The sequence below is a fragment of the Impatiens glandulifera genome, chromosome 9, assembly GCF_907164915.1.
Source record: "Impatiens glandulifera chromosome 9, dImpGla2.1, whole genome shotgun sequence".
NCBI lineage: Eukaryota > Viridiplantae > Streptophyta > Magnoliopsida > Ericales > Balsaminaceae > Impatiens > Impatiens glandulifera.
Genome location: NC_061870.1, coordinates 38,030,091 through 38,056,836, shown reverse-complemented (window position 1 = coordinate 38,056,836; position 26,746 = coordinate 38,030,091). Strand labels below are relative to the sequence as shown.

The following is a 26,746-nucleotide window of genomic DNA, read 5'->3' as shown; positions in this document are numbered from 1 at the left end:
CAAATCAAGTCTATTCAACAATATATATACTTTTAAGTTGTAATGTTTTTTTATTCAATTGTCCTTCTAGAAACCAATATATAAAAATTGCATGGAGACATTGTAGTTTCACTTTCATTTCTATACCAATGACTTCATTCAGATAAATTAAGAAAATAAAAATAAAGTAGTTCATCGCTTATTAAGTTCTTACAAGTTTTTTATTTAGTAGAGTTTTAGTTTACTTCAACAAACTGAGGTTTTCATATTTTTAGTTAAGTCTGGTTTGTTTTCTACATTTTCATGTTGATTTATTTATTAGATATTTTTAATGTTGGTTTATTTATAATAATATGTTTAGAAGAACAAAGTAAATGATAAAAAATAAGGGAAGAATGTTAATTTTATTAAAATGGAGTATTCATATATATCATTGAACTAATTTTTGTTCGCTTATACCACTGAAGTTGAGATTAATATTCATTTATGTCACTACTCCACTAAACCTCTAACCCCGTTAAGTTTCTGTTAAATGAGACGACATGTGAAATTAACATGTCATCTTTTTTAATTAATATATTGACATGTAATATTTTTTAATTAATATATATTATATATATTTTTATCTATTTAAAATTTTAAATAATAAAAAATTAAAAAGTCATTAATAATTTCTCTCTCTTGCCCTAATTAATTAAACCCACCATTCTTTTTCTCCGATTCTTGTTCTTCAAATGATTTGATTTCTCAGATAAAGGAACCGAAAGGAGACTGAGGACAATGTGAGATGAGATTTTGATTTCAGAACCCTACCACGACGAACTTTGATATTTAGCTGAGCCTTGGACCTCAACTTTTTTTCTTACTTCGAACAGTCTCAAACAAAGTTTACAATGAACAATGATGACAGGTAATGAAATTTATAAATCTTCTTTTTTCTGTTGAAGGATTATTTCTGGATTATTGTTCTCTTCCTATATACTTCCTTATTTCTTCAGAGTTTGTTCTCCTTTCTCTTCCTATATTTCTAAATTATTGTTCTGTTTTAAAAATGTGAATCTATCTGATTAATTAGGGTTTATATTATCAACAAGAATGCATTATCAGAATAACAATTACTTATCTAGAAGAAGAATGGTGGGTTTAGTTAATTAGGGCAGGAGAGAGAAATTATTAATGACTTTGTAAATATTTTATTATTTAGATTTTTAAATAAATAAATATATATATATAATATATATTAATTAAAAAAGATAAAATGTCAATTTTACATGTCGTTTCATTTAACAGAAACTTAACGGGGTTAAAGGTTTGGTGGAGTAGTGACATAGATGAATATTAATTTCAACTTCAGTGGTATGAACGAACAAAAATTAGTTCAGTAATATACGTGAATATTCCATTATAGTTCAGTGATAAAATTGACATTTTTCCGCTAAAGTTAAAAAACTTACCCCAGCTTAATTAATAATATATCTGAAACCACGTGTGTGCCCATAATATTCTTCTATGGGCAGTAAGTCACCACGTAACTCAATTACAGCCGTTTGATGATGTTTTAAATCCATCAAACTATACTATAGTAGTGAAAAGGTGAATTATTGTATAAACTACCATTTTTATACATCATTTTTATATCACATTAATATATATATTTTTTTTTTCTTTTTTAGAATGTTATTAACCATTCTAAAAAATTACTATTATCTAAAAAAACTATTTAAATTCAAAATTAAATTTATTATAAATTAATAATGTTTATAAATACCTTTCATTAATAAAATATATTAAAAAGTTAATTTTATAATTGAAGTGGCTAAATATTAAAATATATTTACGCCTCCTCAGCCGAAAGCCTGGCAATTACATTATTAAAAATATATAAGTAAATATTAAAAAAAAGTGTGAAAGAGAAGAAATAATTAAATAAATTTGATTAGCAAAGACCGGAAAACTCTAAACTTTGACTTTGACCGACCTCCACCTATATATATATATAATCTCTCTGTTTCTATTCTATTATTATTATTATTATTATCATCTTTCAATCTAAATCTAAATCTCATATCTTATCTACTACGTACGTTAATGGCTGAGACGAAGACGAGAAGTTCCGGTGCACGGCGGCGACAATCCAGTCGACTACAGAGCAGGGCTCCGGCGTCGATAAAGATTAGTCCTCTCTCTAATTGGAACGTTGTCATTCCTCTCCTTTCGCCACTCGTGGCTTCGCCGGAGGCGCGTGACTGGCCGGAAGAGGTTAGAAATCAACCGGAGAAAGAGCCGGAGGAGAAGCCGGTCATCTTCAAGAAATGGCAGCATCCGGCGGCTCCTTTTTCCTACGAATCGACTCCTCCTCTAATGGTGCCTTTTATTTGTACTGCAGGCAGCAGCCAAGGATAGGTCGTAAGTAAGTACACATATATATGTTGTATACACGTTTATATATGTTATGTACAATCAGTCAGTCCACTTTTCATTTGTAGAATTTTATATTTGTTTTCTCACTCTTTATGATTATTTGTACAAAAGCCTCTCAGTTCTCGTCAATTTTTCTATACAAGACAGAGATTGTATATAGTAAGATGGAGACGAATAGGAAAAATATCCCTCTACTTTCCTTAGGCTTGTTCGGTCCAGGTTATTTAAATAACCTGGAAAGAGAGAAAAATGATTATTGGTAATGATTGGTGATAATTTTAAGGAAATGATGATGTTTTTTTTGGTAAAAAGTCTTAGAGGGGTATTGATATATATAAATAAAATAAATAATTATAATTTAAAATAAAGGGTATTTTAGTATTTTGGTTAATGACTTGATTGATCTGAAGGATGAGAGGGAGAGTGAAGTGACAATTGATTTGGTTGGGTTATTTTAAAAACTCAAATACGAACAAGGCCTTAATATACAAATTGATATATATCAATCAAATATTTAATTATAATTAACAACTAGATAAAACTAGATAATATTTCTAACAGATATTATGATTAGTCGTATATGTCACGAAAATGTTGAATCGGTAACTCATTTATTTTTGAATTGTCGATGAGTGATTTGTATATATAGTCTTGTGTGAAGTATTATTGAGATTCATTGAGTGATACACGAGTCCTTAATTAGGTAGTTTCAGCAAAATTTGAATTGATGCAAGGATATGTTTTGAGTTACTATCTAAATTATTTTGATATGTTTTGAGTTACTATCTAAATTATTTTATTTAGTTAAAAGAAACCGTCGAACTTACTTATATGCCAAAATCCTTTTGAAAAAAATAACAGGGAAACTACAAATAATTATTTTAAATACATAAATGTGTGTTAGGTGCTTTTATTTGAATTAATCATGTGCTAAAAGTATGTTAGATCTTATTAGGGGAGCTTAATTATCACCAAATTTCTTTAAAAAAAAAATCAATTTTATCTGTAATATTTTTTTGTGGAAAATTATTTTTATCCATAATATTATTTAACCTCGAGATTGTTTTCATATTAAAACTAAATGTTCAATAAGTCTACTATTCTTTGAATACTTGTATTTTATCCAATTTGTTTTCAAACATAATCTTATTAAATAGGTTTTGGATTTAAAATGTGTATCATGTTACCAAAAATTAGTGTATTTTGTAAGTAATATTTTTTTTTCATTGATCTTTAAAAGAAGCGGACTAAATTGAACTTTGAATGTACATATAGGCGGAAAGAAAAATTTGAATATATAACTTAAAAAGTTAGCAGATTAATTTGAAAAATAAAATAAAGTATTCCACTATTATTTAATTACAACACAAAAAAGTCTTATAATTTTATTTCCAGGCATTCATACTGCAATAGTATAATTGCATATTTGACCATGTTAGAATATAATTGCGTTTTGACCTGTCTTATCTTCTTACCGATTACTATTAGCAAATCAACATTGATCATTTTTTTTTTATTAATGTTCCCACCTGTCTGTCTGAAAAGAAAGAAAAATGTGTTTTGAAATTCTCTTCTTTTTCATCAATTATTATTGAATAAATATTTTTTGGAATTTATTTTTGAAACACAAACAGAATTTTGTTTTAAAATAATAATAAAAAAAAAATTGGTGCAATGATCCTCCTATATATGCAAATTAAAATTTTAAATAAGTCCTAATTAAATTTACCAACTTTGACTGATTATTGGCTATCATTGTTAACTTTTTTTTCTTTCTTTCTTTTATGGGATGGGTGTCATCCAATTATTAGTTCAACAATCAATTCGACTTAAGATAGTTTTGATATTGCTTCTTAATTTACTATTCTAGTCTTAATTGATTACTTTATTTCATTTAATCATTTCAGTTTCTAAGTATATAATAATTTATCAATACTTTTATAGCATGAAAATATCATTACAGTAAAATAAATATATTATCTGTTTTAGCAAATCTAAACACGGCATGTTCTCATAAAATGAAAGAGGAGTGATAGAGCGAGGGAATTTAGTGAGGGAATGACGTGGCATCACCTTCATTGGTTAAAAAATGTAAAAGTGAGAGGAAATAGAGAAAAGAGAGAAATTATTTGATTTTTTCAGCGAATAAGATAATGCCACGTCATTCCCTCACCAAATTCCCTCACATAATCATTTCTCAAAATGAAATATGTGTTTTATAATTATACCCATCGCAAAATTATGGCTAAAGCCCTTAAATCACCTACCCAAACTTAGTCATAGACTTTTTACTTAAATAAATTAATATGAAACCGACAATAATGGAAAATTCAGTGATTGTTTGAATTTAATTCAAAACAAAATAATGTCAGTACTTTAATAATAACTTCATCCATTGCATCATCTGAATTATCAATATTTTATAAAAATTTAAAATATTAAGTAATAAAAATATCTTAATTGTCTGACATAAATATTCAAAATTAATTACTATAAAAAAAATCAAAATAACCCTTAATAAAAAACAAATTGGATTTAATTCAATTAAATCAAATATTTGTTCTGAACTAAAATATCTTCATTTTATTCCTGGTAACATTTTAAAATATTAAATTCTTATTCGATCACCCCCTAAGTTAATTAAGTTTCTTTTCACAACGAAAATGTCAAAGTTTAAAATCATTACTATTCTTCTATCATAGGTTTATTTAAGAAAAAAATAAGTAGGTAAAATGTTTTTAAACTATTTGAATAAAATATCAATATCCCTAAGTATAGTTCTAATTTCTAAAACGAAACTAGCACTTTCCGGGGATACGATAGTAGAGTACTTTAAAATATATAAAGAATAATTAAAAGTGTTTTGGTTGATAAATAAAAAAAAATGGTTTATGTGATTAGATTCAAATAAAATATTAAATAAACCACATCAAACAAGTCCATGAGTGTTATATGGCAAACTATAACATGAAACTTGTAACGATGGACTCTTCTAAGTGAAAAAAACTTTTAAAAAGCTAAAAGAGTGTATGTTTTAATTCTCAGGTCTCAAAAGAATAAAATAAATATATGACATATATTTTTAATCCATAACTCACTTAATTAGCTAAAATGACTTTCATTTTTTAAAGCACTAAATCTAATATATATTAATATATATATATATATATATATATATATGTTATATACATAGCTTGTGTTGTACTTAAAAACAGGAAAATAAGATAGAAAGCGCCATATAATTCAAAATTTGAATAAGAAAGTAAGCTTATGAGATCTAGGTTATAAATTTAGAATAAGGTACGCACGTAACGTAGGACCCAACTTAATGTTTTTTCTACATTTATCATCAATCCCCAAAATATTCCTTCTTAATTCATGGCTAAGCTTTGTTTGATTCCAATTTAAATGATTTAGCAAATCTCATCTTGTCGATCAATATAAAGAGTAACATTTTGTTATATTTTTTAAAGTATTTGTTCATATTATCATTTGTATTTTCTATTTGTGTTTATCTGTCAACCTTTTTTTTATTTCTTTTGACTACAAAATATGCGAGAAGGAAGCTATATATAAAAAAAAGTACCAACTCCCACTAAAGTCTGTTACATCACATACATTCTTCTCTCTTTTTTCCTCATAATATATATATAATGAGAAACCACCCCCATTTTCTAATTAATTTAGTACCAATTTCATATAGTGGCACTATGAAATGTTAGGCATACTACTTTAATTAGATTAGAATAAATAAAAACAGTGTTTGAGTGTCATTGATCAACCAACATTAAATTAAACGCAACAAAAGTTTAATCAATGAACCTTTTATGAAAGAAACAACACATAAAGAAAATATAATTACTGGTTAAAAAAAATCAAAATAAACGAATCTGGCGCCCAACCATATCATTTTTGAGGTATTGATTTCAAATCTAATACAAATAGCATACTGTCTGTTCTGAGTTGTGACAAGTACTTTATTATAGATTCCATTTTTTTTAAAACTTTTAATAGTGAAATTGAAGAATAGATTGAAATAAATGGCCGCTTAAAATCATTAAATGGAGTTCAACAACTCAACTCCAGCTCTTCTCCTATATTTGATGATACCCACCTTCCAATTCAGCCCCACTTCCTCAATAAAAGAAAAATAACCCTCTGCCCTTCCTACATACATTATTCATCGCGAAAATCATAGTTTTTGTGTAAACTAGTTTTTATATGATTTGGTGTTTGTAAATTTGGTTGGAGTTGTTCTGAGAGTTGAGTTGACATTAGTTTTAAGGTGGGACAGTTGACTACTTGTTGTTAGAAAAGGAATTCAATTAGATTTGGTTGGTTAGTTAGTTGTCTCATTCGTTTTCTATATAAAATTTAATTTGTATTACCATTCACCATTTTGAAAACAAATCATCCAAATATAAACTATAAACAAATGGAGAAATAAAAACTAGTTAAAGATAAGATTTTAAACTAATACTATTTGAAATGTCTTCTATTTTTGTAACATATAAAATACCCACACATTATATTTAGAAATATTAACTTTTTTATTATTTTAATAGAACACAAATCTCAATTAATTTTATTTTTGTTTAAAAAAAATTGGAGGACCAGGTTTGTTTGATTGTTAAAGAGAAGAGAAAAGAAAAAGGGAGAAAGAAGTGCGGAGTTGGGTTGGATGGAAATGATGGAGCAGTTGCAGCAGCTGTAGCTATCTTCAAACTCTTCTTCCCCCCGCCGTTCCAACTCCATTTTCTTCCCCTTTTCAAATAATCCTTACAACAACAATTTCAAGACTTCACAGAGCAAAAGAAAGAGAAGAAATTTAATGATTCCCGTTTAGCGAGCGAGCGATCGATCAATCGATTGCCATCCCCTTTTTCCCTTCACTCCATCGTCGTCACACCTTCCTTTCTCAGCTCTGTCTCCTTCACTGCGTCGTCAAGTGCCCATTTCAATCGATTGCTATCTCTGCTCCTCTTTTCACGCCACTTTAAAATGCGATTCCGCCATTGCAGCAGCCTTTAATACTCCAAACCCACGCGGATTCACACCTTGTCTCTACTTTCTCCAGCACTAACTTCATTCTCCACCATCTTCCCCCTTTGCATCATTCACTGCAAATCTACCCACTTCAGAAATAATCACTCTCTTTGACTCTCTCTCTCTCTCTCTCTCTGCCTTCTTCCGATCGATTACTTTCCAAATTTCGGAATCAGATCTAGGTTCCTTCCTGGATGCCGCAAGGGCGATGGTGGCTCAGCCCTCTTTTCTCAAGAAAATGGGAAACCAGGTAAGTTCGAATCTCAAGCATACTTTCCTCGCAGAACCCACTAAGAGAACAGAAAGCATTAAACACCCAGTAAACAGAGAAACCATAGGAATCTTATCCTTTGAAGTTGCCAATGTTATTTCCAAAACCGTTCATCTCCACAAGTCCGTAACCGACCGCGAGGTCTCCAAACTAAAAAACGAGATCTTCAAGTCCCAAGGAATGAAATACCTCATTTCCTCCGATGAGTCTTACCTTCTAGAGCTCACCGTCGCAGAAAAACTCGACGACCTGAACCGGGTCGCCGGCGTTATCTCAAGGCTGGGGAAAAAATGTTCGTTACCAGCCCTTCAAGGGTTCGAGCATGTATTCGGCGATCTAGTTAGTGGGGCAATCAATGTTAGGGCATTGGAGTTTTTAGTCAAGGACATGGAAGCTATGGTGAAGAAAATGGAGAGGTACGTTAGCTCCACCGCGAAGCTTTACAACGAATTGGCGGTTCTGGATGAGTTGGAGCAGGCATTGAAGAAGTTTCAGCTGAATCAACATGAAGAGAGCCGGAAGGTGTTCGAACAAAAGCTCATGTGGCAGAAACAGGATGTGAGACATCTCAAGAACATTTCTCTCTGGAATCAATCCTATGATAAGGTTGTAGAATTGCTGGCCAGGACTATCTGCACTGTATATGTCCGGATTCGATTAGCTTTCGGAGATGCCATTTTCATGAGAGAATCTTCTCCCGGTTGTTCCGTTTCCCCTTCAGAATTCAACGACGGTGTCAGTACTTACAGCTCAAGAACAAGTTTCCGATTAGGCGCGGTTGAAAGAGCTGTGACTGATCGAACCGTGAGAAATAGCAAGATGCATCCTTCTTCTCGCAGGCCTGAGGTGTCTCTGTTTCGAGCCGAAGATTTCAACTTCGCATGTGGGACTGGTCCAGGAAGATTGTTCATGGAGTGTATTAGTTTGAGCAGTTCAATTTCAGAAGACGATGAAGAAGAAAATGACATGAATCGCAGCCCAACATCGGGCTGCTGTAAATGGAATACACCGAATTCTGCCTCGGTTCTGAACAGAGACCACATTGGGACAACAACAGGTAGTTTTTCTAAATGGAATACAGTACCAAATGCAAATGCCTCAGTTCTGAGCCCGAAAGGTAGGCTGTCGAAGTACGCCCTTTCGTCAACAGTGGGTGGGTCGGCTCTGGCACTGCATTACGCAAACGTGGTAATGATTATAGAGAAATTACTTCGTTACCCACATTTGATAGGGGAGGAAGCTAGGGACGATCTATACCAGATGCTTCCGAGCAGTCTGAGAATGTCTTTGAAAACGAAGCTGAAGTCTTATCTAAAGTCTTTGGCGATATTCGACGCTCCCCTTGCCCATGATTGGAAAGAGAAGCTGGATAATGTTCTGAACTGGTTGGCTCCTTTAGCGCATAACATGATAAGGTGGCAGAGCGAGCGTAACTTTGAACAGCAGCAGATCGTGTCTCGGACGAATGTTCTTCTGCTACAGACTTTGTATTTTGCTGATAGGAAAAAGACTGAGGAAGCTATCTGCCAACTGCTTGTGGGATTGAACTATATATGTCGGTATGAACATCAGCAGACTGCTCTTTTGGATTGTTCTAGTAGTTTTGATTTTGATAATTGTACAGATTGGCAAATAGAAGACCATCATCATCCATAGATCAGATCAGATCAGATCTTTGCTGCTGCTGCTGCTTTTGTTTTGTTTTTGTTTTTGTTGTTGTTGTGTCATTGAAATTGGAAAGAAAGATATTTGGTCACTCAGTAACTCAGTATATATATTTATTTAGCTGTATTCCTTCTTCATATATATCATATATTATTATTATAACATCTGTCAGCCCCCAAATCTTAACTCCTTCAATCTGATTTGTTCGATTCTGTAAGCTTAGAGATCATTTTGTATTCAACCTAGTTTCTCAGGGACTAAATATACAACTTCCGCATGCTCACAAGTAACTAAAATTGACCAATAAAATAACCGGATTAAAGGTCAAGCTTTATTTAGATGAAAGTATTAAAGTTTGACAAACATTTCAATAAATAAAAATTAATAGCATGGTACATTTGGTTTTGAAATAATAGTGTTATAAATAATGACAAGTGATATGAGTATATCACTAACTAAGTAGTTGATTGTTGAGAATGATACCTACCCAAATCATTTATATCACATACTATTAGTGGTAACAATATGAAGTTTTGGTTAATTTTTTTTTTGTTCATCTTAGTTTACCTGTCTTCTTCTCTGTATCTTGTAATTTGATTATCTAAGAGTTATTTCAAGTTTACGAGTTATCTCGAGTTTAACAGTTTTGGTGTCGCAGCTATATAAGATTAGTTCGATGCTATCAATCGGGCAAACAGTCATTAACTTTATGCACTAAGACAACACCACCTGCTCAAAAGAGATAAGAAAATCAATAAACAAGAGGGTTATGATTCACTTTCGTGTATATGTATGACATGCTTGAAATATAAGCCGTAACTATACTCTATATTGGTAACATCGAAATAATCTCTCTATATGGATTTGATTTGCAAAAGGAGGCCCGCCCAGGTCACAAACAAACCAACAGAAGTTTTGTTTATTCTTTTCATATTCTTCTTCTTCTTCAGCCCCATTTTAGTTTTGCATCTCTTCTTCAATTCCCCCCACTCAAATGGTTCTCTCTCTCTCTCCCCTGTCATATCTTCAGTTTCCTCTTTTATAATCTGATTCCCATAACCTTCTCCTTCTATCTTTATCCCTCTCTTTCTCTCTCTCTCTAAATTCAGTCAAACACTTAAGCTTGATCAATTCTTAATTATTACTGGTTTATATTATTAATTCACTGGATTCCCTAATCATGGCCAATCGGTGGTGGACGGAAGTCCAATTGGGCCTGCAAGCGGCGACGGTGGCGGGGGCAGCAGCCAAACAGAATGGAAAATCCTCCGAAGAAGTAGAAGAGGAGCCCAATGAAGGTGCTGTCGTTGGACCCATTCGGAGACCCAGGGGCCGGCCGGCAGGGTCCAAGAACAAGCCGAAGCCACCGATCATCATCACACGTGACAGTCCCAACGGTCTTCGTAGTCACGTGATAGAAGTTTCAAGCGGTGCTGACATGGTACAGAGTATTTCCCGTTTCGCCCGCCGGAATCAGCGTGGCGTCTCTGTTCTCAGCGGGAGCGGGACCGTTACAGGCGTCACATTACGTCAGCCAGCTACACCAGGAGCCGTTGTAGCCCTACAAGGAAGCTTCGATATTCTGTCCCTAACCGGCACCTTCTTACCTGAACCGGCCCCACCCGGCTCAACCGGCCTCACCGTCTATCTGGCGGGCGGACAAGGCCAGGTAGTGGGAGGCTGCGTCATGGGCCAGTTAATAGCCTCAGGACCGGTCATTATTATAGCCGCCACATTTTCTACCGCAACTTACGAGAGATTGCCTATAGACCAATATGAACAAGAACAAGAACAAGAAGAAGAAGGCCAAAGCTCAGAACAGGGTAAGTTACCGGATGCTGTCGGCGGCGGCGGCGGAGGATTGGGTTTTGCGGCACCATTTATGCGGCCCATGTACAATTTGACACCAAATTTGACGGGAAATGGTGGGCAGCAACTTATTACCCAAGATGGAAGCTGCTTCCCTAATTGGACTCATCATCATCATGTTCGTCCTGATCCTAATTATAATTATCAACTGCAATGAATTTGTGTGTGTGTGTATGTTTGTATGTGTGGGTATTGGTTTGTCTTTGTTTTGTTTAAACTTCTGATCATATATGTGTTCCAATAAATAAAAAAAGAAAAAAAAAGGAGATGTCTGTTGGTTGTTCTTCATCATCATCATCCTTTTTTTAATTTGTTTGAGATCTTTGTTGTGTACTTTAACTTATTTGAAAGTTTACTTCTTATATTAATATTATTTTTATAATTAAAATAAAAAACAGTTAAGCTAAAAGGGGGTTTAGCTCACATGTATAAGTTAAATATGAGGTGGTAGCAACCTTAATTGTCTTATCAATTAATTGTTTTTCAAATGATTAAGTAAACCTCAGATAATATAATATGATGCCTTAATTAACAACCTTTCAAAATATTATTTGTATGTATGCTAATATTAAAAGATTTTGGATAATATTCCTCACCACATTATATAATATAGTTTTTGATTAGTTTTATATTTAATTAGTTAGGTTTTGGCTTTTATTTTTAACCCTACTTCTCCTCTAAGCTTACATACTATTTTTGATAAATACTTTCTTCTAAACTTTTAACTAATATTCTATCATATATTTTCTGTTATATTATTACCTAATATTTTATTTCCTTATTCTAAAATACAGCAACTTGAGCATTTGTCCCAATAAAAAATAAAATAAAATGAAGATCCCTTTTTTTTTTTTTTTTTTTTTTTAAGTCCATGAATAAAATGAAGATCCTCTTGAAATAAAAAAATTATGAATAAACCGAAGGAGTTCTTTATCTTCAAACGTACGTGGTTCATCCTTTCATTCCCCATGATTTAATTATATTATTGTTGTGCATTATTTTATTTTGTATAAAATATAATTTTGTTAGCAAACAAATAAAATATGATTCAAATATTAACATCGATAACTCTCTCCCTAATCGAACAAATGTAGTTCTTTAAAAGAAAAACACAAGTAATTTAAATATTATTAACAATTTTTATTTCTGAAAAATAATATCATATAGATACCTAGATAAAACATTTTAAATGAGAATTAAACTCGTGATATTTAATCTATAAAGGCCAACTTTTAAAATAAATTGAGAATTAACCCACGTGACTTTGGTAGTTATAAGTATAAAAAATCTTATTGGTAAAAGATCAAATATCTCATATCCTCGTTAAAAGTGTCTTGAATTGAGTTTTTTAAATTAAAAAAAAAAAAAGTAAAAAGAATGTCTTTATATATAGTCTTGCCATTTTTATCCTCTTCATTGGTTTACTTTTGGTCACCGGATTATGTCATGAAAAAGATTAAAAAAAAAGAGATGTAAAAGAATTGATAGAAATATCAGTAATTAAAAAAAAATAATGTTGAAGAATGAATTGGAAATACTAGAAGTTATTGAAAGGCTTGATGATGGCATATCAAGATCAAAGAAGGAATGTGTAAGAATCAATATTAATATTAAGATGTTAAGTTAAAGTCCTTTCTCTCTTAATTAATTTGATTTTTAGTTCAAAGTTGAAAATACAATGTTTGGATAAATTTGAATATGTTTATATATTTTTATTTTAATTAAAAAAATTAACATGATTATAGTGCTTTACTTCTATTGAAAGAATTATTTATTTTAGTATTTCTGTTTATATTATTATTCTGACTTTTATTTGAAACTTGCCAGGATTGAAAATGTATCAGATTTGTTTGGGAATAACATTATAATGTGAACAAATGAAATTTTAAAACATAGGCACCCAAATTATTTATGGCTATAATTCTAAATAATCTGTAAATTCCAAACAAAAACAAAAACTTGTAATTACATTACATTAAAAACCAATGACATATTAATATACATGACAAACTGAAAGAAAGAAAAAAAAAGGTAATCAAATGGATCCCTAACTTCACTATAAATAAACCAGCAAAATCAAATAATTCATCAACCAGATCTATTCGATCCTTCTTGAAAATCGATCCCCACCTCTCCCAAATATTTTTATTTATTTTTAATTTTCTCTCTTTGTTGGCTACTTATTTATAATTTAATATAAAACTATATATATATAGCTAGCTAGTTTACAAATTCCTTATTCTTTCTAAATTCAGTTTACAATGATGAGACCTAATTTGGCAACTATCATTTGTCCACAAATAATTAAACCCAAGCCTTATCCTAAAATGAATTAATATTTAGTTTAACTTAATCACGTGAATTGTAGGGCAATAAATTAATTAGAAAGGTATTACTTACTTACTTACTTACTTGCCCTTTGATATAATCATATAATTTCTTCGCCCAATCTTATAAATATTAGTAATTAATAGTAATATTTCAAATAAGTTGGTTGAAACATATTTATCTAACTAATGAAAACCATTAAATAGGGATTAACGATTAAATGGGAGTGAGCTTATGATATAAGAGGGGGAGGACCCCCATCACATGTCTTCACGTGTCATTGCTAATCAAGGCTTAATATATAATAAGATTAGCAACTTGGGCAAAGCATTCCAACGTTAAAGTCACAACAGTGGCCCCACTTCTGTCTGATAATTAATTAGTGGATCAATTATTTAATTAAAAGTAATCATCTTCTTCTAATTCAATTTGTTAAATAAATGTAAATGTCATTTCATAAATAATTGAGATGCGGTCTAAAAAAACAACAAAGGTTCTAGAAACAAAATTAAGAACAATTCAGATTGACACTTTGAAAGTGCAATTGAATTGATCCGGAGAAATATTTTTTCATTTTCTTTTGTTACATAATCAAAATTCCATGTGTAATTAATTAAAATAAAACAAAATGGGTATAATTATTTGTTTGATTCTTATTACTTACTACTTTGGTAGATAGATGATAAGCATGATAATTAATAAAGGTAGTACTTTTAGAGAAAAAGCAAATGTTGTGTGTATGAATGAATGATTAGATTAGACTAGATTAGTGATGGGTATTGAGAAATGAAACCCACTAAAAAGGGCATTTAGCATTTAGCATTTAGCTGCTGCTTCTTCTTTTACAGGTTTATTGTCGTGAAATGGAATTAGGTATGGGGAAATTAATGGTGGGGGTAATGGCACATCACATTATGAAAAGACCTCATTTTGCCTATGTTCGTTCATCTTCAAATCCCCCTCTGCCCCCACTATATATATATATATATATATATATATATATATATATATATATATATATATATATATATATATTATATGCCAATATCAAATATGTAATCTCTTGTTATTTTCAATTTTTTTAGAAAATAAACTGCAAATATTTGTTCTTAATTTATTTTCATCTAAACACGAGGTATATGAGAAGTCTATTTGTAATTAATTAGGTTAATTCAAGTATAAAGAGTTTTGCTTTAATTTGGTTATTAACTTTTATCAAAAACGACTTAAGTTAGAGTGAGATCGTGCTAACTTACCCAAGATATTAGATATTAGATTATGATTTAAAAAAATTAATAAATAGTCTATTTATGTTCTCATTTTGTATATATATAAATAAAATAATTTATTTTAAAACAAGGGAAAGGTACATAAGTGGTCCGGTTGGACTGCACTAATTTTATATATGCTATGCTTTGAGTGATATTTTAGGATTCAAATTTGATATTGTAGTGACTCAATAGAGATATTAATATATAAGAAGAAATTGACCTCAAGTTCTATTATATATGTATAAACCCTTATATTATTTTGTAAAGCCCACTTTTAATGAGATGACATAATTCTCTCAAATGGGCTTTTTCCATATTTTTCTTTTACTCATAGCATATTAGAATAATGTTTATTTTTTTCAAGAGTTATAATTTGTTTTTATATATTTTAAAAAAAATATATAAAATATATCTGATGTCAAAACAAAATGTTCATTCCTTAGCAAAGTTGATACTATATATGTGTAGAGAAAATGGATTGAAGTTTAAAACAATAATGAATGAGCGTAAAAAGTTTGGTTACTTATATTAACATTGAGAAATAGCTTAGAATATTTTATGACTTTTCTGTAATGTATTCATATTCTCCTTCACCTATCAATCATAAACAAATTAGGTCCCCCACTTTAATTTAATTCACAGTAATATTTTTGTTTAAAACTTCAAGTATCTTTTAATTGATTCGGATCGAATCTTTATCATAAATAATTTTGTGAAGTGCTTGTATAAATTAAACATTGTTCAAAATCAATAAATGAAAGTAAAAAAAAAAATAAAATTGAAAACCAAAATAACACCCACAAAGAAATCATCATGGTCAACCAAGACTAGATAACTCGGGAAGAAATCCTCTATCCCAAATTTCATGTACCAAATGTTTTAACTTAATTAACACATTCTGATCAAACATAACTTCCTCGGCATTAAAAAATAATATCATTATATAATAATAAATAAATAAAATCACAAAAACATACCTTCTTCAATTATGACCTAATTTGAAGTGGAAAGGTACTTGTGTGAAAAAGGACTTGTCACAAATTAATTAAGACAATCTTAAGGAGATATAGTCTAGTTTAGGGAGGCAAATATGCAAGTTGTCACAAATTAATTAAGACAATCTTAAGGAGATATAGTCTAGTTTAGGGAGGCAAATATGCAAGTTGTTTGTGAGCCGTTTAGTCAAAACTCGACTTAAGTTTGACTTTGTCCAAGTTTGAGTCGAGCTCGAGCCTACTCGTTTAATATTCAAGTCGAACTCATTTTTTCGAGCTGGATAATAAATAATATATTTTTTTTTTTGTAAAATTTAATTTTAGTTCAAGTTTTTCGAGTTTAGCCGAACTTATAGATAAATAGTCGAATCGAGCTCAAATTTATAAACTCGTTCGAGTCGAGCTAAAAAATACTTAATCGAGTTAACTTCTTTGCAGCCCTAATCTGGTTGACGATGCTTTTATATTTCTAAAGATATGATTTTGCTGCCACGTACTTATCGGTCTAAAATATTTTATTTTTTTATTTTGTTTTTTATTTTTTTATTATGAAAACATCGTTTCATAATAATAATATATTTTTATTTTGGTGAAAGTAAACTAAAATACTGTTTTAAAATTATTTAAATATAATTATAATCCATTCATCCTAAATTATGAAGAAACAACTCAATAAATATTAGAAAAATCAGAAGATATTTATTTGATTAGTAAAAAGACATTATTATTTTTTAGTTGCTGGATTCAAATTGTGATTATTCATCGTAACATTGGGCATGGAACCATAAAGGTTAGTTGACCCAGAAGAATCGGCAATATTGTCAATCCCATGCCCATCACCTGCCAACAAATCGGGAGAAATGAAAAATGCAGAATTTTGGATAATTACTACTAAAAGCAACACAAAACATAGCTATAGTACCTAGCTTCATGGACCTTTGAGACTGATCATAGTGTTGTTGTTGTTGCATTTGCCTTGACAAAGAACCATAAGGTGCGGCATTTGAGTAGCCTTCAGAAGTTCCAGGAGCATTTACTACTGGTTGCATATTATTTCCTACTGTACCAAAGCCAAGATTCTGCAGTATACGGCTGTTTTGACCACCAACATGTTGTTTTTGTTGTGCTGATTGATCAGCATTTGAAAATCCACTAGCATCATTAGTAGAATCCAACTTCACGGATGACTGGGTATTAAATCCTGTTGTAGGGCTTGACATTCTTTGCAAACCAGTTGATGGTTGTAACATGTTCGAACTGGGATGTATAGAGAACTTTGAAGAAGACTGTTGATACATATTAGACAAAGACCCTGCAAAAATTGGTACAAACAAGCAAATATTACAAAACATTTAATCGATCTGATCAGCACATAATTCAAGATTCCATGAAATGAACAGAACTAATTGTTATTAAAGGTCCATTAATTACCAGATGCACCAATGCCATTGCCTCCATTGGCAGCCATGGAAGAGTTCATGGATGATGCTGCTGCCATCATGTTTGGATTGCTGCTTTGAGGCATAACAGGAGTTGGAATCATTGTTCCAACAGAAGAAGAAGAAGAAGAAGAAGAATTGACCACTTGTGAATATTGTTGGTTATGATTTTTCGTAGGAGAACGTTTGATCAGGCCATGCAAGCGAGTCTCTAATGTATCCAAGTTCAGATATTCCTCCTAGTATATTGATCAAAAGAACACCACCATCATCAAAAGTGTATACAACTAGAAGTGAGGAAAAGATCAAGAATAAAATAAAATTAAATTAATTAGTGATAACAACCTTGGTAGTGGCAGTTCTGAATAGACCCTCCTCCAAGCGTTTTACAATATCTTGTATCTTCTTGGATTGTATCTCCTGATTTGATTGTCGTCGACGACCCTGTATTACCATTTGATAGCTGGAAAAAAACAATAGATTAAGTCATCAGAATTTTCCCGCAATAGGAAGCTCGGCTTAACATGTCATAATGAAAATTTTGCATAACATGTAACATACTGAAATACTAGAAAACTCCGATTTGTTACTAGTCAATGGAAAACCTAGGATGCAAATATTCACCCCAAAAGTGCAGGACAGCTAGCTTTTCAGAACACAATCCATAAAATTGAAAAAGGGTGTGAGGGGAGTTAAGAGTGGCAGATATGAAGAATTGGAAACAAGTGATCATTTATTGTGTTAATAACATATCATACAGAATAACAATCTGTTCAAAATAGATTCAACCTTTCATGGTACCTAGCCTCATTACCCTAACTCTACCCGAGGCAACAAGAATAAAGAAAGAAAGAAAGAAAGAAAGAAATCAAGAAATCAAGAAAGAAGTAATGAAGCGTCTCAATGAATGAAAACAGATAAAATGAAGAGCTTTAGTTAACAGGAATGGTGTAAGAGTAAAACATCTTACATCTTATCGAGCATATATTTGCGCATTTTAAAAGTCTCGTGATCCACTGCCGGTGTACTACGATGCTCACCCAAGTTCTGAATCTGATTAGGAAGAGACCCACTATTGTGTTGAGATAGCTCAGACAACCGACTACCGTCTTGATTCGATACCTGCCCGGAGATTTGGCCTGACATTTGTGCATGCAAATCCATATGTAAACTGTAGACCCTAATTAAGTAGCAAGGTTTATAACAACAACAAATCTAATCTAAGGCTTGTTCTCTTTGGTTTCAACAAAAACCTAACCAAAATCAATTTTTAAATCAATCACTTCTAATAATCTTATCACTTCTTTCACTAACCAAAATACTAAAATACCCTCTATTTTAAATTATTTATTTTATTTTATTTATATATATCAATACCTTTTAAGTTTTTTTACCAAAAATAATCATCATCTCCTCAAAATCATCACCAATCATTATTTATTTTCTTCCTCTAAATTTTTTTAAAAACCTGAATCCGAACAAGGTCTAATTAACTGTCTCATGCTAACAATGGGACAACGGATTAATTGTGTAATCCGCAAACACACTTAACTATTTAACCAAGTGCAGAACTTGCCGAATTACAGGCTCAAATCCAGAGCCTTAGAGTGAATATTCACCTCTTAGTGCCGCTAAACTTAAATAAGGGATAAAACGCAACAATTAAGCCCAAAAATATCGATAATCATTTACCAAAAGATTGATGCTTAATATGATTTTTATCATTTCCATCATTTATCAGGAAATTGTATGCTTATCTAAAGATCAAACAAAAAAACCCTTAATTTTTCGAGCACAAAATGTTGAAAGCTTTCCCAAATATTCAATCAATATCTTATTATTCAAATAACCTAATATACAAAATAAATTAGTACAACAAAGTGTCATGTCACCTCAATTCAATTTAATAATAGGAATCCTAACATGTTTTCACTCTCATTTATTTTAATATTATTAATTATTTAATTGTTAAACAATTAGTAATAAAATTTATTATAGTCGTTTTTTGGAATTATTAGTAATTGTATTTTGATAATTATATAAATACAAATTCAATCATTTTAAATTGTAATGCAATGAGTTGACATGAATATACTTCTAACTAAATTGGTTTTAATACAAAAATTTCGGTGAAATGCGACACCTTGACTTGGCATTATTTTTCATCAAATTGAACATTTTACATTTTGTGTAGCGATGAACAACATTCTACATTTATTATTTGCGCATCTTGCAATAATAAAACTTTTTTCACGCTAGACTATATTTTCAATCACTTATGCAATTTCTTTAGAATAATGTTTATTGACTTTTACTTTTAGAAATTCTTTCTCCGACTTGTTTTTCAGAGTATTGTTTTGCATACGTGACCATTTGTTTTTGTCACTAATTATTATTTTTAAACATACTGACATAATAAAATGTTTTGTTAGCAATAGCCATTACTTTAGGTAAAGTTTCATTAATTAATTTTGCTATTGAAGTTAAATAGCCATTAATTTATTTATAATTTTAATATTTCATTTTGCCAAGAAAGAGAACTAACTAGCCATTAATTTAGTTAAAGGTTTAGTATTTATATTTTCCATTGATAAGTAACCATTACTTTAGTTAAAATTTTCATATTTCAAGTTATGAACGAAGATAAATAGTCGTTACTTTAGTTAAAATTTAATATTTATTTTAGTCATGGTAGGAAAGTAGCCACTATTTTAATTAAAAATTTATTATTTTTTTCTATCTAACTACTCCTTTAATTAAAACTTTAATATTTTATTTTGTTATTAAAGAACCGTAACCTTTAATTTAGTTAATGTTTTGACATTTCCTTTTACTTACAAAAAAAAAAATAGTCATTACTCTACTTAATATAATATAAGTAGCAATTACACTTAAAAATTTAATATTACTCTTTCCAATAAAAATAATTAGTTATTATTTTAATTAAACGTTTAATAATTATTTTTGTCACTCAAGATAAGTAGTCATTACTTTAGTTAAACTTTTAGTATTTTCTTTTGTCATTCAGTAAATTATGTATTCCTTTAATTTTTCCGTTCAGATTTAAAATATTGCGACGTATATTGGAATATCATTGAATAATCTCATAGACACTCATTTTACGACTTTCTTTATTCTATTTCAAAATTATCTTTTTGGTTATATATTCTTATTTTAATCGCAATATGTATATTAATTCGTAATAAAAAACTATGAAATTGTCTTTCCTGCTTTTTAAAACTATTTAGTAAAAATATTCATAATAACTAAATTCAATGAAATATAATCACAACAAAATTATTAGTGTACATATTTTAAATTTCAAAACCAAAATATTATTTAAGACATTAACATTTGAAGAACTGCATTGTCTTGTTCTTCAACCCTTATAGAATTTTCAACAACACAAGAAAACTAGTTACTTTTTAATTTTTTCAGAAATACATTTCCTTTAATCATATTAATTGTGGCTTTACACAATTCTATTCTAATAAAGATTACAATGCTGAATCACTAGATTTGTTGTACATTACGAGACATTCATCTACAATAAATTCAGGGAGGGAGACGATATAATTGCTTTAAGGTAAATGTATTAAACACTTACCTGGAATCAACCTCTTATTTCTATAATTTTATTTTTTTGTATTTGTATATTTTAATTTATTTGATTTCTTTATAACATTGTATTTATATATAGTTTATGTAGTTTGAAGACAATATCATATATATACTTACTAATTTTATAGTCTTCCATTCTTTTCCAACTTTCATTTCTATATTATCAAATTTTCAACTCACATAACTTAATCATGAACTTAATTTTATGGAGATTTATAACTTAATGATCTCAAGTTATTAATTGGATACCCTCTTTGACCACATTTTTATTTTTATTTTAGTCTAGCGACAATAAGAGGTGAATATTCTCACCCTAAGGTCTTGGGTTCGAGCCCGTCGTGCTTAATCCGTTGTCTCATTTTTAATCTCTCTTATAACTTAGCGGCAACAAGAGGTGGATATTCTCACCCTAAGATCATGAGTTCTATCTTCTAGCCTCACGACAACAATATGTGAATATTCTCACCCTAAGATTCTAGGTTCGAGCCCGTCAGACGATAAGTTATGCGCATAATTAAATGATTAAGTGTGTTTGCGGGCTATGTGTTTAATCCGTTGTCCCATTTTTAATCCCATTTTTTAGCCTATCGATAATAAGATATGAATATTCTCACCCTTAGGTCCTAGGTTCGAACCCGTAAGACGACAAATTTTGCGCATAGTTAAATGATTAAGTGTGTTTGTGAAATATGTGTTTAATCCATTGTCTCATTTACCCCACCAAAGTAGCCTAGTAGTAATAGTAGGTTTAAGAGACCAAAATGTCACGAGTTCGATTTTATCTAAAACCACTTTAAGTTTAAGTGAGAGTCATAATTGTGAAGTGTTATGCTAGTTCTCCTTTAATTTTCAAAAATAAATAAATTATTAATCGGATATTTCACCTTTATTATCTAATCATAAAAAACAAAAAATAAAAACAAATATATAGTAATGTTAATTATTTTATAATAAATTTTAATTAAATGTATTTTATTACATTAATACATAGTGTCGTTACTTAAACTTGTTAATTAGAACTGTTCGGTTGATTGGCATAGTATACTTGCACTTTAAATAATAAGAAAACTCTCTCATATATATATATATATATATATATATATATATATATATATATATATATATATATATTTTTGAAGCATTCTAAATAAATCTTAAAAACAAAAACTCAAACAAAGGTGGAAGGCTTAGCGAATCTATCGAAGCGGCTAAAGACTAGGTTTGAGCTCTCCCGACAATGACACGTGTCCATACCTGGCCCCACTATCAACCGCCTAAGTGTTTTCTCTCTCTCTCTCTCTCTACACGCACTCTCCTCTCTGTTCCAATTCCAAAACTTCACGAGTTTCTCATAACACTAACGGTGAAACATATCATCATCTTTCTTACACGAGATCCCCAAAACTTATCCCTTCTTCATCCACGATCCCCCTATTTGGTTTCAATTTTGAAAGTTTTCGCAATTCTAGGGACGAAATCAACAATTAAATGGCGGGTAATGAGTGGATTAACGGCTACTTAGAGGCGATACTTGACAGCGGTGGTGCGGGGACAATAGAGGAGAACAAGGCGCCGGTGCCGGTTAATGTCACCGATGGAGGTCATTTTAATCCCACCAGATATTTCGTTGAAGAAGTTGTCACCGGCGTCGACGAGACCGACCTTCACCGGACATGGATCAAAGTCGTCGCCACTCGTAATACCCGCGAACGTAGTTCCCGCCTCGAGAACATGTGTTGGCGCATTTGGCATCTTACCCGCAAAAAGAAACAGGTTTATTATATATATTTCTCAATTAATTCTTCTTCTGTTATATCCATCCGTCATCATTCGCCCAACTTTACTGCATGCAGTTGGAATGTGAAGATCACCAAAGGCTGGCTAACAGAAAGTGGGAACGTGAACAAGGCCTCAAAGATGTAACGGAAGACATGTCCGAGGATTTGTCAGAAGGTGAAAAGGCAGATGTTCTTGGTGAACCAATGGCCGCCGCGGCCGCAGGAGGAAGCCCCAAGAAGAAGTTTCAGCGCAATGTTTCTAATTTGGAAGTTTGGTCAGATAGCAATAAAGAGAAGAAATTATACATCATTCTCATCAGGTATAATAATAATAATAAGTAAAATTTGTTGTTATTGTTGTTGTTAAAAAAAATGAGAATTCCCACTTCAAAACCAGTTTGCACGGTTTGGTACGTGGAGAAAATATGGAGCTTGGGCGCGACTCCGACACCGGTGGTCAGGTCTTTCTTTCAATGTTTTTAATAAAACTCCAATTTCATCAAGTGTCTCTCTGTCTGTCTGTGTTTCTTATTACACTGATAAACAAAATAATATATATATATTTATATGTATTCTAGATCAAATACGTTGTAGAACTGGCAAAGGCACTCGCCAGGATGCCTGGCGTGTATAGAGTGGATCTTTTCACCCGTCAGATTTCCTCCCCTGAAGTCGACTGGAGCTACGGAGAACCCACGGAGATGCTCAGCACAGGACCCGAAGATGCAGACTGCATGGAACTGGGAGAGAGTAGCGGCGCTTACATCATCAGGATTCCCTTTGGCTCCCGTGATAAGTACATGAGAAAAGAGCTGCTCTGGCCACACATTCAAGAATTCGTGGATGGAGCTTTGGCTCATATTCTCAACATGTCCAAGGTTTTGGGCGAACAGATCGGGGAAGGACATCCAATCTGGCCTTACGTTATCCACGGACACTACGCGGATGCAGGGGACAGCGCTGCTCTTCTCTCGGGTGCTCTCAATGTTCCCATGGTCTTGACAGGACATTCACTTGGGAGAAACAAACTGGAACAGCTTATTAAACAAGGCAGACAGTCCGAAGAGGACATCAATTCTACTTATAAGATAATGAGGAGGATAGAAGCTGAAGAGCTTTCTTTAGACGCTGCAGAACTTGTTATCACAAGTACTAAACAAGAGATCGACGAACAATGGGGGTTGTACGATGGTTTCGATGTCAAGCTCGAGAAGGTTTTAAGGGCGCGTGCCAGACGAGGCGTTAACTGCCACGGCCGTTTCATGCCTAGGATGGCAGTAAGAGTATTTTGTTCCTTCCATTTCATTCCTAGTAATAACTTTTTCCCCATAATAATTAGTTATTGTCTCATCTTGTCATGCAGGTTATCACTCCAGGTATGGACTTTAGTAATGTAGTGGATCAAGACGAATCAGAAGCCGAGGGAGAACTAGCTTCACTTGAGGGCTCTTCGCCAAGAGCCGTCCCTCAAATATGGTCGGAAGTAATGCGTTTCCTGACAAATCCCCATAAGCCAATGATACTGGCATTATCCAGACCTGATCCGAAAAAGAACATCACCACACTTGTGAAAGCGTTTGGAGAATGCCGCCCCTTAAGAGAGCTTGCTAATCTTGTAAGAGATTCATCATCGCCATTCAGATGTTTCGAAACTGATCAATTGTATTATTATTATTATTATTATTATTATTATTATTATTATTATTATTATTGAGTAACTTTGAATGAATGCTGGATGCATTATGCAGACTCTTATAATGGGAAACAGGGATGATATTGATGAGATGTCTGGCGGAAATGCCAGCGTTCTAACCACGGTTTTGAAATTGGTTGATAAGTACGACCTTTACGGGCAAGTCGCATACCCTAAACATCATAAACAATGTGATGTACCTGAAATATACCGCTTGGCTGCGAAAACAAAGGTTGTTTTTATGCACTTTCCTTGAACTGTCTTATTTTTTATGTGTTCTAACCAACCATATATTGTAGGGAGTGTTTATAAATCCAGCCCTGGTTGAGCCTTTTGGACTTACCCTTATTGAGGTTGGTTGGTATAATTTTTGCATCTTTTTTCTATTACTTCTGCCTGTCTTAATACCGATATGGTTAAATAGTGAGTATTATGATTAGGCTGCGGCTCATGGACTCCCTATGGTGGCTACCAAAAATGGTGGTCCAGTTGATATTAATCGGGTATTTTTCTCTTACATTCGGGATCATCGTTTTGGCTTATTATTAACTAACATGGTCCCTGGTTTTCTTGTTATTATTTATTAGGCACTGAACAACGGTCTGCTAATTGACCCACACGATCAGCAAGCGATTGCGAGTGCCTTGCTTAAACTTGTGTCGGAAAAGAACTTATGGCACGAATGCAGGAAGAACGGATGGAAGAACATACACCTATTCTCGTGGCCCGAACACTGTCGGACATACTTAACGACAGTGGCTGCTTGTCGGATGAGACATCCTCAGTGGCAAACGGACACGCCTGCGGACGATTTCTCCTCCTTGGAAGAGTCGCTATCCGATTCGCTCAAGGACGTTCAAGACATGTCCTTGAGGCTTTCTATAGACGGGGACAAATTAATGTCGATCAACGACTCACTCGATCCAGCCGCGGGAGATCCTGAAGTGAACGAACATGTAAAGAAATTACTGAGCAGGATTCAGAAACCGGAACGAGGGCCTAATCAAGATTCTGAGGTGGGTAATAAAGCGGTTGATAATGTGCCCGGGAAATACCCGATGTTGAGGAGGCGGAGAAGATTGATTTTCATTGCGGTTGATTGCTATAACTCCGACGGGTCGCCGGACAAGAAACTGATTAAGATAATACAGGAGACGTTTAGAGCGGTGAATTCAGTATCCCAGACTGCTAAATTCTCCGGGTTTGCTCTCTCGACTGCGATGCCTATCTCGGAACTGACGGCGTTCTTGAAATCGGGGAATGTGAACATAAACGACTTCGACGCGTTGGTTTGTAGCAGTGGAAGTGAAGTGTATTACCCGGGGACTCGAAATCAGGACGGGAAACTTTACCCGGATCCAGATTATGTGTCTCATATTGATTACCGTTGGGGCTCTGATGGATTGAAGAAAACAATCTTGCAACTGATGATCAATTCATCCAATGAAGGAGAAGAGAAATTATCATCTTCTAATTCAAACAGCAGCAGCAGCAGCAGCAACTTCATCGAGCATGATAATCAATCGAGTAACTCTCATTGTGTCTCGTACCGAATCAAGGATCTCAGCAAGGTAGATATATTATTTGGTTTTGCTCTCAAATTAGAATTAATTGATTGCATAATAATGCAGGCCAAGAAAGTGGATGATCTAAGACGGAAGTTGAGAATGAGAGGTCTGCGTTGCCATCTTATGTATTGCAGGAATTCGACAAGAATGCAAGCCATTCCTCTACTTGCATCCAGGGCACAGGCCTTAAGGTTGTTGATATTTCTCTGATGAAATCTTTGATGAAAGTAGTTTATAATAATAAAATGGTTGCAACAGGTATCTGTTTGTTCGATGGAGATTGAACGTGGCAAACATGTACGTAGTTCTTGGTGAAACAGGGGATACTGATTACGAGGAGTTGATATCGGGGACTCATAAAACACTGATAATGAAGGGAGTGGTGGAGAAAGGTTCGGAGGATTTGCTGAGAACTGTGGGCAGTTATTTGAAAGCTGATATTGTCCCCGAGGAGAGCCCCTTGGTGACCTATGCCACCGCCGCCACCGGAGAGATCAAGGCCGAGGCTATCGCCGAGGCTCTCAAACACGTCTCCAGATCATCTGCTGCATGAAAAATAAATCATCTCTTTTATAATTTATATTCAGTGTAGTAGATTAATTCATTACTATACACATTGGAAAACCTCTTTTGTTTCCTTTGTATTATTTGTACTACTACTATTATCAATTCTGTTCCCCTAAACAATTATATTTATAAAATTTAACATTACTTTTTCTCTTTATTATATAATTACCATCAAGATATATTAATTTATTTTTGTTATTCTGCAAGTTGCAATTTTATTACAACTTTAATAATA

The 26,746-nt window shown here is 32.4% G+C and overlaps 5 protein-coding genes across 5 annotated transcripts; 4 read left to right on the top strand and 1 right to left on the bottom strand.

Annotated features, from left to right (window-relative positions):
- Nucleotides 1-2,015: 2,015 nt before the first annotated feature.
- Nucleotides 2,016-2,559, top strand: LOC124916726 (uncharacterized protein At4g14450, chloroplastic-like). Its single transcript, XM_047457479.1, has one exon. It carries the CDS (start codon nt 2,068-2,070, stop codon nt 2,380-2,382), a length of 315 nt encoding a protein of 104 aa, XP_047313435.1. The 5' UTR covers nt 2,016-2,067; the 3' UTR covers nt 2,383-2,559.
- Nucleotides 2,560-7,046: 4,487 nt separating this feature from the next.
- Nucleotides 7,047-9,511, top strand: LOC124914629 (protein PSK SIMULATOR 3). The gene has a single exon (XM_047455220.1). It carries the CDS (start codon nt 7,655-7,657, stop codon nt 9,371-9,373), a length of 1,719 nt encoding a protein of 572 aa, XP_047311176.1. The 5' UTR covers nt 7,047-7,654; the 3' UTR covers nt 9,374-9,511.
- An 882-nt stretch (nt 9,512-10,393) lies between these two features.
- Nucleotides 10,394-11,417, top strand: LOC124914631 (AT-hook motif nuclear-localized protein 19-like). The gene has a single exon (XM_047455221.1). It carries the CDS (start codon nt 10,563-10,565, stop codon nt 11,406-11,408), a length of 846 nt encoding a protein of 281 aa, XP_047311177.1. The 5' UTR covers nt 10,394-10,562; the 3' UTR covers nt 11,409-11,417.
- A 5,845-nt stretch (nt 11,418-17,262) lies between these two features.
- Nucleotides 17,263-18,448, bottom strand: LOC124916432 (histone acetyltransferase HAC12). Its single transcript, XM_047457147.1, has 3 exons — nt 18,255-18,448; nt 17,630-17,747; nt 17,263-17,523 (listed from the first exon to the last, which is right to left on the bottom strand). Exons 1-3 carry the CDS (start codon nt 18,446-18,448, stop codon nt 17,269-17,271), a joined length of 567 nt encoding a protein of 188 aa, XP_047313103.1. The 3' UTR covers nt 17,263-17,268.
- A 3,883-nt stretch (nt 18,449-22,331) lies between these two features.
- Nucleotides 22,332-26,615, top strand: LOC124914506 (probable sucrose-phosphate synthase 2). Its single transcript, XM_047455071.1, has 11 exons — nt 22,332-22,678; nt 22,759-23,003; nt 23,081-23,144; nt 23,262-23,960; nt 24,047-24,298; nt 24,432-24,608; nt 24,676-24,729; nt 24,817-24,879; nt 24,964-25,947; nt 26,008-26,135; nt 26,203-26,615. The coding sequence occupies exons 1-11, from the start codon at nt 22,394-22,396 to the stop codon at nt 26,495-26,497; spliced, it is 3,246 nt and encodes a 1,081-aa protein (XP_047311027.1). The 5' UTR covers nt 22,332-22,393; the 3' UTR covers nt 26,498-26,615.
- The last annotated feature ends 131 nt before the right edge of the window (nt 26,616-26,746 follow it).